The sequence below is a fragment of the Microtus ochrogaster genome, chromosome 2 (assembly GCF_000317375.1).
Source record: "Microtus ochrogaster isolate Prairie Vole_2 chromosome 2, MicOch1.0, whole genome shotgun sequence".
NCBI lineage: Eukaryota > Metazoa > Chordata > Mammalia > Rodentia > Cricetidae > Microtus > Microtus ochrogaster.
Genome location: NC_022010.1, coordinates 14,772,441 through 14,786,954, shown reverse-complemented (window position 1 = coordinate 14,786,954; position 14,514 = coordinate 14,772,441). Strand labels below are relative to the sequence as shown.

Genomic DNA, 14,514 nt, shown 5'->3' with positions numbered 1-14,514 from the left:
TTCGAGACCAGCCTGGTCTACAGAGCTAGTTCCAGGACAGGCTCCAAAGCCACAGAGAAACCCTGTCTCGAAAAACCAAAAAAAAAAAAAGAATACTGTCTTGGGCTGGAGAAATGGCTCAGCAATTAAGAGCACTGGCTGCTCTTCCAGAGGTCCTGAGTCCAATTCCCAGCAACCACATTGTGGTTTACAACCATCTGTAATAGCATATGATGCCCTCATCTGTCATGCAGAGCATTCATACATAAAACATAAATAAAATTTAAAAAAAAATAAAAATACTATCCTAATAATGTTCTTGAGCATCATAGTTGGATAACATGCAAGGCTGCAACTCACGGTTTATTGTATATAAATGAGTCTGAAATGCTCAGCCTTATCTTGTGCTTGTCCCACTAGCTCTTATAACTTAACTTAACCTGTTTCTCTTCATCTATGTTTTGCCTCAGGGCTAAAAAGCTTTCTTTTATCCTGTATGTCCTCCTCAGAGTCTGCTTGGTTTGCCCCTGGCGGCTCCCTTATTCTCTTCTCAAGCCCAGGTTCTTCCTCCTACTAAATCTCTCTTCCTGTCAGCCCTGTCTATCCTTCTGCTGCCTTCCTACTGGCCGTTCAGCTTTTTATTAGACCAATCAGGTACCTCAGACAGTCAAAGCAAGCCAGGCAATGGTGGCACATGCTTTTAATCCCAGCACACGGGAGGCAGAGGCAAGTGGATTTCTGTGAGTTCGAGGCCAGCCTAGTCTACAAGAGCTAGTTCCAGGACAGGAACCAAAGCTACAGAGAAACCCTGTCTTGAAAAACAAAACAAACAAGCAAAATAAACAAATGTAACACATCTTTCCCTAGTTAAAGTACTATACCACAACCTATCTCTGATTTCAAGGCCAGCCTGGTCTACAGAGTGAGATCCAGGACAGCCAGAGCTACACAGGGAAACCCTCTGAAAACCAAAAGGTAAAACAACTTAAAGGACAGAGACCGGAAGATTGATTTAGCTGTTATCCAAAAATCCATAACTTCGTAAGACAAGGACCAATGTTTTATGATTTTCTCAAATGAGAACTTGCATAATTATATGAAGATATATCTGACTTGTACCACTTTTGGGATATATGACCCCATTTGGGGGAGAGGTAGATGGCACAGTGCTGTAATGTAGTGCCTGTAGGGTGAAATATGTGATATTGGAACCAACCTAGCTATTATGTGCTGTGGTCAAAGAGTGATGGTATACATCTACAGTTCCAGCATTTGGAATGTGGAGGCAGGAAGGAAATGAGTTAATTCTAGCACAGGCTAGACTTTCCCTTTTAAAAAAAAACTGTATCTCTCCAGCCCCAAAGGAGAATATGTGAAAGAAAGTATATAATACAAAATAGAAAGAATTTTTGTTTTTCTAAGGAAAACTATTGATTATTGAGAATTTTTTTTTTCTGAGACAGGGTTTCTCTGTGTAGCCCTGACTGTCTTGGACTCATTTTGTAGATTAGGCTAGCCTTGAACTCAGAGATCCACCTGCCTCTGCCTTCTAAGTGCTAGGATTAAAGTTGTGTGTCACCACTAGCCGGTTTATCAAGGATTTTTGTTTTGTTTTTTGAGACATGGTTTCTTTGTGTAACAGTCCTGGTTGTCCTGAAACTAACTCTGTAGACCAGGCTGGCACTGAATTCACAGAGATTTGCCTGCCTCTGCCTCCCGAGTGCTGGGATTAAAGGAATGTTCTGCTTGCTCTGCTGACCTGGCTCTAAGGTAATCTTGAGGAAGATCAGTGGATAGTTTTTCTCTAGAGAGAAGTAAAAATTAGAGAAGCCTGATTAGTAATCAGTTGGATTTGGCATTCATATAGGTACAAAGTGAAATAGCTTCTGCCAACACAGATGATGATGATGATGAAGATGAAGATGAAGATGATGACAATGAAGAAGAAGATGATGATGATGAACAAGAAGAAGAAAACTTGGAGGAACAGGTAAAACTCTTTTAAAACTGCATTTCCTGATAAATGCATTGGCAGAAAGGGAAGATGCTAGACTTCCTCTAGATCAGCACAGGCCATTTTTTTCTAGTTCAGCTGTAGAATACTATATTACATCACCTCAGGGAACTGAGGAGTCTGGGGAGAGCATCCAGAGCCATTTGGACCAAAATAGGAGAGGCATCTGAACATGTGGAGACAAAGGTAACAGATGTTCTGATTTCAGAACCCAGGACTCTCTAAGAAGAAAGTGAGAGCCTCGCTGTCCGACCTGTCAAGCCTTGAAGAGGTAGAAGGGATGAGTGTGCGCCAGCTGAAGGAGATCCTGGCTCGGAACTTTGTCAACTATTCTGGCTGTTGTGAAAAATGGGAGCTGGTAGAAAAAGTCAACCGGTTGTACAAAGAGAATGAAGAAAACCAAAAGTCATGTAGGTTTAATTTTCCTTTTTATCCTGAGTATTCTTTCTTGGGCTTTAAAAACTGGGTTGTTTGTTGCCATAGTTAAGTCAGATTTAGCTAGCATGGCAGTGCATGCCTGTGATCCCAGTACTCAGGAGGCTAAACCAGGAGGGTACCTAGCTGTCAGACCCTATCTCGAAAATAAAAATCACTGGGATGGAGAAATGACTCAGTGGTTGAGAGCACTGGCTGCTCTTCCTGAAGACCTGCGTTCAATTCACACACTCACATGCAACTCACCACTGTCTGTAACACAGACGTGCATGCCTGCCACAACACCAGCACACAAAAAATTAAAAATTAAATTATTAAAACATTAACCATTAAAAAAAAGATTTGGGGCTAGGGAGATGGCTTAGTAGTTAAAAACTGCTGGCTCTTCTTCTAGAGTACTCAGGTCAATTCTCAGTGCCTACATAGAGACTCCCAACTCTGTTATTTCAATTTAGGGGACCCTGTTCCTCTTCTGGTTTCTATGGGAACCAGGCATTTAAGTGATACACAGACATAAATGCAGGCAAAACACCTATAACACCTAAAATTAAATGAATAAATCGATTGGTATTTTAGAAAAGCAAATGTATCTTTTTAGTCCCTGGGTTAGTTATGTAAGCCAGTTTATTGAACTGCTAAATAGTCCTACATTACATAGGCTTTGAGACAACTGTTACCAGGTAAGCTAGACAATCATTTGTTGAATCTAGTTTTTCTTATTATTTGTGGAATAAAGTTCCTTTTACTGAAATGCAACTGTCCCATCTTCATGGCCATACAGCTGAAACATCCAGCTAAACTTCTACTTGTAGCCTGACTACTAAGTGGCCTATTGAGGGATATGGGTTGATAGGTTGCTTTTGTTTGTTTTGTTTTTTCACTTGAGACAAGGTCTCCTGTAACTCAGGCTGGTCTCAAATTCACTCTGTAGTTAAAGAGGACCTTGAACTTCTGATCCTCTTGCCTCTACCTTCCCAAGTGCTAGGATTACAAGCATATACTGTTGTGCCTGGCTTATACGGTGCTTAGCAATCAAAGCCAAGACTTCACACAAGCTGGCAGGTACTCTACCAACTGAGCTACATCCCTAGCCCCTATTTCTTTTTCCTAATAAGTATCCAACATTTATGGAACACGTTTTAGCTGGTTCTAAGCCACATATTTCTTCCAGAAATCTGAGATACATATCACATCTAGTATAAGAAGTGTAGGGAGGTTAAGGGACTACTTTCTGTATAGCAGTGGGGTGGTACTGGGCCTGTGGTTGTTGCTCAGAAGATGGCTGCTTGACCGTGGGTAGGGGAACAAGGCCAGTGGCCACTTTCAGAGCCCTAGCTCTCTATTCTTTTCAGACGGTGAGCGGATGCAGCTTCAGGATGAGGAAGACGACAGCCTGTGCCGAATCTGCATGGATGCAGTCATTGACTGTGTCCTGCTGGAATGTGGGCACATGGTCACCTGCACCAAGTGTGGCAAGCGCATGAGTGAGTGTCCTATCTGTCGGCAGTATGTGGTGCGTGCTGTGCATGTTTTCAAGTCATGAGATTGAGGCCCCTCGCAGTGGTACACGCCGTGATTCTATCCCAAACATCTGAGTGCATAAAGGACTGGAAACTTACTGTTCCAAGGCAGAGACTATTTTTAAAAATTATTTTCATTACTGACTGGGGACAGAAAGTTCATCCTAAGATAGGCCTATGCCTGTGGACACATGGCTTTCCCAGCTTTCTGCTGGGTTTTATCACTTGTTTCCCCTGGGCACTAGTTGCTGAGGTCAGACTGTTATTTGAGTATTTGCTCTTGCTCTATGGAGGCCTGTCTCTTTAATTTCCCCTTTATCCTGTGTTTGAAACTTATGCTCTCTTAGAAATGAACTCATTGTTTACAAGTGGGCTAGTAGTGGCTGCTCTGAATGTTCGCTTTATTAGTCATGTATATTTTAAATGCTAATATTTGATGAATGTAAGTTTCCACATTGTTGCTATCTCTGCATTTAAACATAATTGGGAGACAATTGACATTCTTTAGTCAACTGCCAGGACCTCAGATAAATATGTCCATTTTTGTTCAGGTACAGCTTTTAATAGCAAGGGCTGCATCTAGCTTCTTATCTTAGAAGTGTGTGTGTGTGTACTAAATTCTTTATTAACATGTAATCAGTTTACACTGTTTTGTATAGTGAAGGTGTATTTTTAGTGCTACCTGCTAGTAATTTCAACTTCAGGAATAAAATTAGATTAAAAGGCTGCTGTAGTTTATATTGTCTCCCTAAGTTTCAAACTTATTTGCAAATAGCATGAACAGACATCAGAATCCTGGTTTAGCACCTCTCTTCAGAAGAGATGTGGACGCCTTCAGAGACATCTTTGCTGCTTACTTACCATAGTCGTGTTTACTGTGACAAGGTATTGTTCTAGATGCTTTATGGTTTTCTCAGTCCCTACCATCAGTCTAAAATAGATACTGGCACACATGGATGGAGAAGCCAGTCTTTGAGAAGTTAATAGCTTTGTCTAAAATCTCAGCTAAGGAGTATGTATATATATAGTAACGAGGGTGTAGCCATGGGTAGAGATAACACTGTTATCAGTAAGCCCCATGTTACCTCACAGCACTGGGATGGGGGGAAGGGACAGACAACAGATTTCCAATCTAACTCTAACACTAAGGTTTCCTTTTTCAGCCCTTTAAGAGTCCACATAGCAAATGAGAACTTGAGATCAATAGCTTATGCAGAAAGGATCTTCTAGGGCCAGCTTAAGTCAGGGTTTGCTTTTGGTTGAGTTGAGAACTGTCAATTCACCTTACTTTACATTGAATGAGGTATTGTAAATCATCTGGGTATGATGTGAAATGCACAGGATTATGTGCACAAGGTATTTAATACTATACTATGCACGTGACTTAAGCATTAAGCATGTGTGGATTTTCCCATCTGTGGGACAGGGGTCTTGGAGCCAGTCCATGGTGAACACCAGGGATGACTGCTTACTTTGGTTTCTTTTTTTGGGGGGGGGGGACAGAGGGTAAACATTTCTCTGGAAGCTGCATATTTTAACTAGCATGCCATGTCCATAACATACTGCGAATGGATAAAGTGCTAAAGGTTCACAGCAGAATAGAATGAAATCTCCTTATTCTTGTCTTCACAGTAGCAAAGAATGTAATTTGAGGCACCATGGTATCTTCCACAAACATCAGGGTCCTCACTTTCTGGTCTACCAGTTCAGACTGACCATAGTAAGTATATTCACAAGGCTATGATCCTTGCATTACTTAAACAGCTGTGGATCACCTGTTTATAGCATATGGTTTACACTGGCTTCATCTAAAGCTTCTCTAAAACTATAGAGAGCTGTTGAAATGGCTCATTAGGTAAAGGCACTTGGCATGACCCTCATGACCAGAGTTCAAGTTTCATGGTGAAAGGAGAGAATCTTCTTCCTCCACATGGGAGCCAGGGTGCATGCATATCATATATATAAATAAATGTAACAACAAAAATCTAGAGACTGGGATATAATCTTCCTCAATGGTTCAGTACTCCTTGGGGGATGTTGACTGTGACCTGTGTACTAGTCTGGAACTATATCATGTTGCTCTGCTATGTGCATGTGGTGTGAAGTCAGATTCTTAGCAAGAACTGTTTGGGGGGGATAACTATGAAAGCAGGTCTTAGAGGGAAAGATATATAGACAGACATTTCTGTCCTGCCCTGTCCTGTAACCATTCAGTCCCAAAGAAACACACAGAGGCTTATACTAATTGTAAACTGCTTGGCCTATTAGCTCAGGCCTATTACTAACTAGCCCTTACAACTTAAATTAACCCTAATTCCTGTCTATGTTTAACCATATGGCTTGGTACCTTTTTTTTTTTTTAAAGATTTATTTATTAAGCATACAATGTACTGCTGGCAAGGAAGGCACCAGATCTCATTATAGATGGTTGTGAGCCACCATGTGGTTGCTGGGAATTGAACTCGGGAATTCTGGAAGAGCAACCAGTGCTCTTACCCTCTGAGCCATCTCTCCAGTCCCGGCTTGGTACCTTTTTTCAGTAAGACATCCTCATCTTGCATCCTCTGTGTTTGGCTTTCCTCTTCCCATAATTCTCCTAGTCTGGTTGCTCCACCGCCCCAGCTATACTTCCCACCTGGCTGTTGACCAATCACTATTTTATTAACCAATATGTGTGACAAATCTGTTTCTTTTCAAGAAGAACTCTGAATCTAATCTTGTTTAACTTTTTTCTGACCATATCAACTTGTAACCAACACTTTTATTTATTTATTTATTTATTATGGATACAATATTCTGCCTGTGTATATGGTCTGCAGGCCAGAAGAGGGCACCAGACCTTATTATAGATGGTTGTGAGGGAATTGAACTCAGGACCTTTGGAAGAGCAACCAGTACCACTGAGCCATCTCTCCAGCCCGTAACCAACACTCTTAAAAAAAGAGACAAAGATCCAAATAATTTATTTTTTGGAAACATGGGCATAGTTTTCTATGCTACTTTCTGCTGATTGGGGGCACTGATAATCTTATAGGGACCCAAAGAAAATTTAGGATTATAGTCAAATTCTGACTGGAGTATTCTGTGAGGCTGGATCACCTTGACCAGACACCTTATAGCTGTTCTGGATGTAGAACTCAGAGGAAATTGCAACAAAGGTGCTCTGAGACACTGGATCATCTGAGCTATCTGTTCCTATCAGGAGATTTTTTAGGGGTTCTTCTATAATCAAACCTGATTTTTTCTTAACTCAGAATGAATCCACAGCCTCTCATTTCCTGTGGAAATAAAATCAAAAACTCTTCACCAAAGTAACTTTGACTTAAATTTTGAAGTCAAGGCATTTTCAAAATATTTGGGTTGGATTAACCCAGCAGCATTTATAATCAAATGTCTTTAGCAGCTGTTGCTCCTTAGCAATGAAACAATTCAAAGACAACACGATAACATACAGCATCCAGATTCTCTGCATATTTTCCATCTTTTTAAAAATATTTTTATGAGCTGGGCAGTGGTGGCGCACGCCTTTAATCCCAGCACTCAGGAGGCAGAGGCAGGTGAATCTCTAGGAGTTCGAGGCCAGCCTGGTCTACAAGGGCTAGTTCCAGGACAGGCACAAAGCTACAGAGAAACCCTGTCTCGAAAAACCAAAATAAATAAGTTTATGGTTCATTTAACTTTTATTTTATGTGCATTGGTGTGAAGTGTCAGATCCCCTGGATCTGGATCTTCAGACAGTTTTGAGCTGCTATGTGGGAATTGAACCCAGGTCCTCTGGAAGAGCCATCTTTCCAGCCCCATATTTTCCATCTTTACGTGGCATTTTTTATTTTTTAATTTTTGGTTTTTCAAGACAGTTTCTCTGTTACCCCTGGATGTCCCCTAGAACTCAGTCTATAGATCAGGCTGGCCTCAAACTCAGGTCCGCCTGCCTCTGCCTCCCAAGTGCTGGGATTAAAAGTGTGCACCACCACACCCAGCTACTCTATTTGTCTTTAAGGACTTTATCCTTTTTCTTTCCCAAGCCTACGTATGTTTTTAAACACACTGTAAACCATTTAGAGGTGTGTGTGTTTGTGTTTTTAACCCATCTGAATCTCTTTATAGCTCTTTTTTTGAGCACACGAGTCTTTAATCTGGTAAACAGCATGGCTAGGATTAAAGCTGTGGTGTTGGTGGTTTACTCTGCCACATTCCTTAGCTTTCTGATAGTCTAGCTTCATGGCAGAGGTTTTGGCAGGAGCCATGTCCATGCCACCACTAAGCACCATGCTGCTGACTGCATATAAACACCATTTAAGTGTGTGGTGGCAGGACCTCTCAAAAGAGCTGTAAAGTTTTTGCCACTAACACTGAATCTGGAAGCCGCTCTTAAAGGAGCTGCGCCTCTGCTCGTCTCTAGCAGAGCCCATCCATGAAAATGCAGCTACCAAGAAGCCATGCTTAACTGTTCTTTTGTGTCTAAAATCCCTTCCCAAGCTCTCTTAGGTTTTATGTGGATATAGTTGCTGAATGTTGAGCGCCATTTTTTGATAGACGTTTCTATCCCACCTGTCCCACAGCCATTTTAGTCCCAAAGAAACAGACGGAGGCTTATATTAATTATAAACTGTTTGGCCTGTTAGCTCAGGCTTATTAAGTAGTTCTACAACTTAAATTAGTCTATAATTCTTATCTATGTTTAGCTATGTGACTTGGTACCTTTTCTCATTCTCATTTTGTTTCCTGTGTCTGGCTGTTGACTCTCTACCGTTCCTGTTTCCAGAATTCTACTCTGCTGGCCAATCAACATTTTATTAAACCAATGAGTGACAAACCTTTACAGGGTACAAAAGCATGGAAGATGGCTTTTTCTTTCTTCCTTTATCTTCCTTTCATTTTTTTGGTTTGTTTAAAGACAGGATTTCTCTGTGTAGCTCTGGAACTCACTTTGGAGTCCTGGGATTAAAGGCATTACCACCTTACGAAGATGGCTTTTCTAAACATCAGGATGCAGCTGTTTTACTTGGGGGTTCAAAGAACTAAAATTACCACAGAAATGGCCTTTAAATTTATGTAACATACCTTCAAGGCCAGTGAAGTCAAACTACCTTTTTACAAGTAAACAACAGTGTTAACAAGTCTTAATTCTGTGTTGTTCCCCTGCGTTAAACGTAGAAGCCAGTGTTGCTAGAATTTGAGTCACAAAAAAGGTGTTTGGATTTAAATAAGAGGCAGATGAGTTCTTTTAAAATCAGGGCATTGGCAGGAAGGGCTTGCAGTGCCAAGGTCTTTATTTTACCCATCTTTTCATTTCTATACATAAACATCAAGTCAGAACTGACTCCAAATTCTAATGTTTTAGTTTTCTAGCCCCCAGGCCCAAGGTCATTGCACAGAATGCAACCTTTTTCCAGGAAGGCTGGGGGTGGGGAATGTTACTGTGCCCTCTACATCTGGATAACTTCCAGGAAAGAATGTTAAATAGCTTTGGAACTGTTTGGGAAGGATTAGGAGGTGTGATCTTATTGGAGGAGATGAACAAAAGATTCATTCCCAGTTGCCTCTGCCTTAGCTGCTTACCTCTATCTCTCTCCCTCTATGGCCCATCACCATAAATTCTAACCGTCTGACCATAAGCTCAATTCAGCTTCTCTTGTCAGTTGCCTTGGTCACAGTATTTTATCACAGCAATAGAAGAGTAAGAGAGACAGTGGCCATGCATGGAAATTACTTTTTGTACAGGTGTGGTAGGAGACATTCAGACACGAGTCATTACTCCTAATATCCACAAGTGGCCAAAACTGCAGCATAATTGTTTCCCCATTACCTTTATTGGTCAGAAACAAATCTCATGTGTTCAGAGAAATTAGTTTGGGGTCTATTTACCCTGGCCATTCAAAGTAGATTTTTTTTAGCCCTCTCATAAAAACAGAAACTCTCAAACACCAAGAGAGGATTTTTTTTTTTAAACAATTGTTTATTATACAAATCCAACAAAGGTAAAACTGCATCAGGGAAAATCTAGGAAACACCACCATACAACAATGGCACTTACGGATGCAGAAGTGACAACTAGAAAATAACCTGGTTACCAACTTCAGTGAGAACTGAACACTTCAAAGGAAAGGAAGGCTATGGGCACATTTATTCTACTTGATTCCTGGTATAAATGAGATCTATGGAGATAGAATACAAGAGCTCATGCTTGGAGCAAAACCCTCCTGAGTGTAAAGGCTGAAATCTGAATTGTAAAATTTTTAGGAAAAGGTAAACTCTCTATTGAAACTTGGCCAAGTGTTTTACCTGGACTATACACTTATCCACAACATGCTTGTGTAACTTCTTGACATACAAAATAGGCTCTCAACATCCAGTTAAACATGCTTTTAAGTGGAAGGTCGTAGCCCCGTCACACCTGGGCACATCTGTAGATGGGTTCTTTATGTTGATGAAGTACAGGTTAAGTTCTCCCTACCTGAAGGAAAGTTGGCAATCTAAACAATAAAAACACTGGTATGCATTCAAATCTTACATAAATAATTTTTAAACAATTTATACAAAAATAGTTCTGCATAATGTAAGATGTAACAAAACCAACTAAACAAAACGTGTCAAGATGTCTGTGGATGGTGTGTGTGGTCCACTTTATGTTGACACCAGAAGCCTTGGCATTTCAAGGAACAGGGTACCCCAATCAAAGCTATCAACAAAAGCACTAAGCTCAAGCTTCTAAGAGAATTCTTCTAAGAGAATTCTAAGAATTTCTCCAAAGCTCATCTTCCTTTCCAACTGGAATGTCTTCTAAAGGCCGCTTTAGAAATGGTCCAGAAAGCAGTGCAGTCACGGTGCAGAAAGAGCAGAGGCAAACATCTGGCTCACTCATCCCCGAAATGGGTAGTTGAACGGCTTCTCCCTTGGCAAGACTTGTGAAACAGAACTGTGTCCTGTGGTCTTTTGTTCCGAATTCCAAAGGGAATATAAGCCCACTTGTGTTTGTAGTCTTTTCCCCTCCCCGGCTGTATTTCCCCAACCCTCCATATTTACATGCTTGTCCTGGAACTAACTTAGTTTTTGAAGAAGTTTCTCTTCAACTTGCCCAAATTGAACACTCACAGACATTTCGGCTATGAACTGCTCACAGCCTTCCTTGGTGACTTGCTTGCAGTACCTCAGGTCAATATGACAAATATTTCCACAGCGTTTGAAGAAGGACAGGCACTGGTCAGTGACCTTATTGCAGTCTGCAGAGAAGAAGAATCATATAAAGGGACAGAAGACACAGACTTATAAGGCCCTATATAAATTCAGGGATCCAGTAGTAGCGATAGAACACAGCTTGCTAACACGGTCATCTCTTTGATGTTCCCCAAATGGGGGTGATTTCACCAACAATTACAAAGCTTAAAAATGTATGCTTGAAAAGTGTCTTAAGAGTGTTTTGCTAGGCATGTGAAGATATTAGGTTCTTTTTGGAACACTGCCCCCCCCACCCTGCTCCCCAAAATCAGAAACCACTTGGACCACAGGGCTGCCTCTTCCTGTATATAGTTACATACAAGACCAATGTATCTTAAAGGGTCACAATGTGTTGAGGCCTTTGTCTGATGGGAATACACAGTTAGGTCTGCCTATGTATTGTCCCCTTATCTGACCACACTGTTCAGATAAATACCCTACTTGATATGGCTGCATCAGTGAGGTCCCTCAGGTCATCTTGGGAGCAGTCTACTGACACCCCAGTAATGGGTGACATACCCTACAAGTAGTTTGTGGGGTCCCCCAGCCTAATATGGGAATATTTCCATGAAGCCTGTGCCAAAAACCAAGACTGAATGAAGACTTCCCCCCCCACACACACACAAACCCATTCACCATATCCTGTAGACATCAGTGGTGCACTTAAAAAAATTATTCTTTTCTTTAACTCTACTTTATTTTAGAATTGAATCCATAGTAAACTGGCTTACGTGTTAATCAGTGTCCAAACGAGACCAAGCAAGATAAATGACTTCTGGGTGGATCGAATGGATGAGAGAATGATTGCTAGCTTCCTGTCAGGGGTATTTATTTTGAAGCCTTTCCTTGGCCATCACTGTTAAGACTTTTGAATAAAACAGAGGGCCAGCTGATATCATGCACTGTCAAAGTGACAGTAATCAATGCAGGCACTGACCATTGTCAATCCTGCAAATAGGAATCTCATGCCAACCTAAAGCCCTGAACATAGATGCTCACTAATTCTTGGATGCACAATTCAAAAATATATGAGGATAACCCAATTTTACAAATGTAGTAGGAATCCAAGTTCTTTCACTAGGCAGTCACAGGAAGCTGAGTCATGTGCTCAGCCACTGACTTCTGAGGGTGGGATAAGATAGTTAGGCTGGAAGGGGCAGAACTGTGAGGACCCTAATAAAAAGATGCTTCCAAAGCATCAATCTTTCCAATATATTGCTGCTTGCTATTTTTCTATTACATAGCCCTGGCTGGTCTCAAAAATCACAAGATCTGCCTTTGCCTACCAAGTACTGGTATTAAAGATGTGCACTCCCATACCTGGCTCTGTTAATCTGCTTATATAAAAGCAAAGATGCAAAGGATGATGCACATTCACAATTATTTTAAAAAGTTATTCCCTTGCGGTTCAGAGTTTGATTCACTTTATAGAGGATAGAGGTTTTGCTGGTATAAAAGCACATTTTCCATACTCTTACATTTGTTTTCTCGCTAGGTCATGAAGCCCCATAGTGAACAGGGTCTTTATGGTATTAATGTATCCTCATTACTTTCAATCAAAGCTGGATGGCTATAGGCTGTCAGGTATCATCTACCAGCAGCGTACTGCCTGTCTGTGGGAGGTACCAGACTGTAAAGAAGTTTAATGTACAAGAAGGATCAAGAGACTCACATAGAAAGACCCTTCCCTTCCAGTTTCCTAGATAGAGGAGTCTTTAACCTCCAGGTGCTGTTTAAATTAAGAGCTGAAAGTGATTCACCAAAAAGGCCAATGCTGCCTGCTCAAATGTCAATTTGGAAAAGGAGGCATTTGGAAATGCTTGTCACACTGGTGTAGAAAGAAAGGTAAGTGCCAAGACAAGCATGTGCACCTAATGGCCTCAAGTCACAGGTATGCCAGCTGGATAGCAAAGTCCTCTGGGTGAGAGCTGCTTTGAAGTGTCAAGAAGAGACGGGGCTGTCGGGCTCCACTATCTAAATGTGAAAGACTGTTTCAGGGGATCCCCCTCCCCCAGAGTTGGTGACAGAAGTGAGACAGCAGTGCAGGAGCTTGAGGACAATGAGATATGCTCCAGAGATAGAAATGAACATAACAGCTTTGTTAAAAGGAGAATTTTGTTGGAAGGGTCTATGTACATCTTCAAAAGGTTCCTAGGATGGTAGGGAAACAAGAGGGAGCCATTCTGTCCTGTACATTTACTCTGTAACCATTTCCATGCCATTGAACTCACCCAGAGACCATCACAATTGTTTTTTTCATAGCAGGGAGACAAAGTACAATTATTACAGGAAATTTTTTTTTTTTTTTACCAAAAAAGGTTTAAATTTATCAAATTAATGACCTTAACCTGGAATTCACAGGAAACAAAAAATTGGATGGAGAACAAGCCAAATAATACCATAAACTTCATGTAATATAAGGAATAGAAGACTTTTTAGAAGTTTCTCTTGTCTTCTAAAAGCAACTGTGGAATTCTGTGTTTGTGGTCTTGGGATAGAATCCAGGCAGGGCCTTGTTATGTGATAAGCTTGTTATGTGCTCCATTCCTGATTCCTTATCAAGGATTACTGATAACAGAGGGGCTAGTCAACATGGGGCCTCTTATGTAGCAGTGAAAAATGAAAAAATTACAGAATTGTGTTTTTTCCTCTGCATCTTAGGGGAACATCTGAGGGGCCAATTAGAGTAACGGGTTCTTGGAAAAAGGGAGAGGTTATATTTAGAAACATCTTTTTTGTCAGTTTTCTCATTTGCAGTCTCACTGAAGAGTAAGAGTACTGGGGGAGGGGCTGGAGAGATGGTTCAGAGCACTGACTGCTCTTCCAGGACCTGAGCTCAATTCCCCGGAAACTACATTATGGCTCACAACCATCTATGCTGCCCTCTTCTGGCGAGCAAGCAACATGGAGGCAGAACATTGTACACATAATAAATAAATGTCTTTTTAAAAAAAAAGTACTCTGGTTCTTTTCAATCCTTAATTTAGGTGTGACAGCACTATTACAGTAATGTAAATAGGATTCTTTTTGGTTTTTCGAGACAGGGTTTCTCTGTGGCTTTGGAGCCTGTCCTGGAACTAGCTCTTGTAGACCAGGCTGGTCTTGAACTCAGAGATCCGCCTGCCTCTGCCTCCTGAGTGCTGGGATTAAAGGCGTGCACCACCACCGCCCGGCTGTAAATAGGATCCTCATCCTAGGGAAACATCTACGAGGTCTCACTGTTATAAATGACTAATACAAACAGGTATGTTCACTGTACTGTTTGCTATTCTTTTATATATCTGAAATGTTTACATTATAAAATGGGGGCTGTGGCGATGGCTCAGTGGTTAAGAGGACCAAGGTTAA

General features: G+C 41.1%; 2 protein-coding genes across 7 annotated transcripts in view; one reads left to right on the top strand and one right to left on the bottom strand.

Annotated features, from left to right (window-relative positions):
• Positions 1–4,674, top strand: part of Rnf34 (ring finger protein 34) — a 20,003-nt gene extending 15,329 nt beyond the window's left edge. The window contains exons 4-6 of the mRNA XM_005344436.1: positions 1,847–1,969; positions 2,202–2,403; positions 3,781–4,674. Of these exons, the coding sequence (XP_005344493.1) occupies positions 1,847–1,969; positions 2,202–2,403; positions 3,781–3,971 (516 nt within the window). The 3' untranslated portion in view covers positions 3,972–4,674. The remainder of the gene's footprint in view (positions 1–1,846; positions 1,970–2,201; positions 2,404–3,780) is intronic.
• Positions 4,675–9,883: 5,209 nt separating this feature from the next.
• Kdm2b (lysine demethylase 2B) overlaps positions 9,884–14,514 on the bottom strand; it is a 128,248-nt gene continuing 123,617 nt past the window's right edge. For all 6 annotated transcript variants that reach the window (XM_005344431.2, XM_013350053.2, XM_005344432.3 and 3 more), the window contains one exon: positions 9,884–11,171. In XM_005344431.2, the coding sequence (XP_005344488.1) occupies positions 10,990–11,171 (182 nt within the window). In that variant the 3' untranslated portion in view covers positions 9,884–10,989. The remainder of the gene's footprint in view (positions 11,172–14,514) is intronic.